Source organism: Echinops telfairi, unplaced genomic scaffold (genome assembly GCF_000313985.2).
Source record: "Echinops telfairi isolate 266 unplaced genomic scaffold, ASM31398v2 ScPeMD7_7468;HRSCAF=8506_0, whole genome shotgun sequence".
Classification (NCBI taxonomy): Eukaryota; Metazoa; Chordata; class Mammalia; order Afrosoricida; family Tenrecidae; genus Echinops; species Echinops telfairi.
In genome coordinates this window covers 27603601-27605497 of record NW_022111369.1, presented here as the reverse complement: position 1 = coordinate 27605497, position 1897 = coordinate 27603601, and the positions used below count along the sequence as shown (strand labels likewise).

The 1897-nt window shown below is 35.0% G+C and overlaps 1 protein-coding gene across 2 annotated transcripts in view; it reads left to right on the top strand.

Annotated features, from left to right (window-relative positions):
• The window catches only part of CCSER1 (coiled-coil serine rich protein 1), a 554984-nt gene that overhangs the window by 151067 nt on the left and 402020 nt on the right, over nt 1–1897 (top strand). For both annotated transcript variants that reach the window (XM_045284207.1, XM_004703262.2), the window contains exon 4: nt 386–506. In XM_045284207.1, coding sequence (XP_045140142.1) covers nt 386–506 — 121 coding nt within the window. The remainder of the gene's footprint in view (nt 1–385; nt 507–1897) is intronic.

Below are 1897 nucleotides of genomic sequence, written 5' to 3'. Positions count from 1 at the left end.
ACTTATCTGGATGCAGATTAAATGTTCTGCTCGTATTGTGAAAGTTTCCTTCTCTGCAAGCATGTTGTGCAGTTTTTTTGTGTTTATGTCATTTTTTTTATATCAAAAACATTCTTTCTTTCCTTTTAAGTATACTGAACTATCCAGTGTGGACAAATATAAAGCGATTTCTTTTTCACTGTATGTCTTATTAAAAAAGGAACCAGCCAAAGTCTTGCACTAAGTGAATGGAAGGATTTAGAGTACAAGATAATAATTAAAGACAATGTTAGTATTTTAGTTGATTAATCATCTTATTTGACTGAAAATGTTAAGAAGGAAGAAGGGAAGGGAGAAGAATTGTAAATGCTTTTGACACTCACAGTATGACTTACTTAAACTCCAGTGTGCCGGGAAGACTCTGACTACTCGCTCCTCTCGGGTGCTGCTGTCGTCCTCCCTCCCATGGAGCCACCCGGAGAGATGACGAACCGGGAAGAACGGACTGGTCCTGAGCCATCCAAACAGTAAGCTGCCCCTTTAGTGCTCAAAACTCTGCAAATCAATTGTATAACCCTCAGAATTATTCTGCCCAGACATTATGATCTAAAATGAATGCATCAGTATTCAAAGGTGGAGAGGATACATGTTTTGTACAACTTAAAAAAAATCATGTAAATTGCCAAAATGAACCACTTTGGGGCATCTACCTTCATGCGCTTAAACTATGTTTCATTTGTTTCCTCTTGTAAACTTTTTTTGGGGAGGAGGTGTGAAATGAGTAAAGACTCTGAAATACTTGCTTTTCTTAACAAGATGATAGCAGTTGTACTGTTTTTAGAATTGCTGTTCTTTTATTGTTTTATAGCTCCAGGCTTTTATAAAAATCATCAGTTTTTAATATTATATATAAAATTCTTAGGCTGAAGTTCAGCTATATCCTTGCAAAGAGGAAATGATATCTTAAATGTAAAACAAACTATACTTTATATAACATTTTAATATTTTGTCATTTAAAGAGTGTAAAGTGTCATTTAAATTTGATCTTATATTAAGTCAATGATAGACTTTTATTCTTATAATGGGCAATCGAGAATTGAACTCCTGGAAGCAAAAGTCAAATACATAGACTTAAGACATCAGAGTAAGGTTGTGTGTAATCAATGCATAAAACACAAATGATACATACCGATGGTTTGCCTATAAAATAATTCTCTGCTTCAGGGCAGCCTCAGACTGATGTCCCGGTGAGTTAGCAGGGGTGCTAGGGTTCCCGGAGGCCCACCACTCGAAGACATTGGGGATTAACTTGCTGCACCTCTTTCATTTCCTCCTGCTTTGCCTGGTATCAGAGTTGTCTCTTGCATGTTTCGTATGGATCATCAACGCAGAGCTGTCAAAATTTCCTGGAGATTAGTGATGCTTGAAATGTCTTGTGAATTCACTTGGAAAAAATGCCTTAATATTATATCCAATAATATTAATTTCAGTGAAGCAATGTGTATATTTGAATGCTTGAAAATATTCAATATTGGTATTCTCTTTATGGAGAATAGAAATACTCACCAAATCAGAAAGTGGTTATTGTAATTCAATTATAAGACACACTAAAAGAAAAGAAAAAAAACCACTCTTCTTACTGAAAGCTAATTTTTAGATCTGACAAGCCATCTCTCATTTTACTTATAGGGGTATATAAGAAAATTGAAATGTATATTCCTGTAAAAAAATATGAGGTTATGTGGCTTAGCTGCATATTTTAAAATTGAAGCTTATGCTCTTTTTAATTATCTTCAGTTGACCAACATTGGTGAACAGTGTGATCTGCTTACACAAAATGCCGTTTTCTAATCTTGGGCTACCTTGCGTAAGTAGAGCCGTTTTCATGTGGGCTCTTCTTTAAAATTGACAGTGTGTT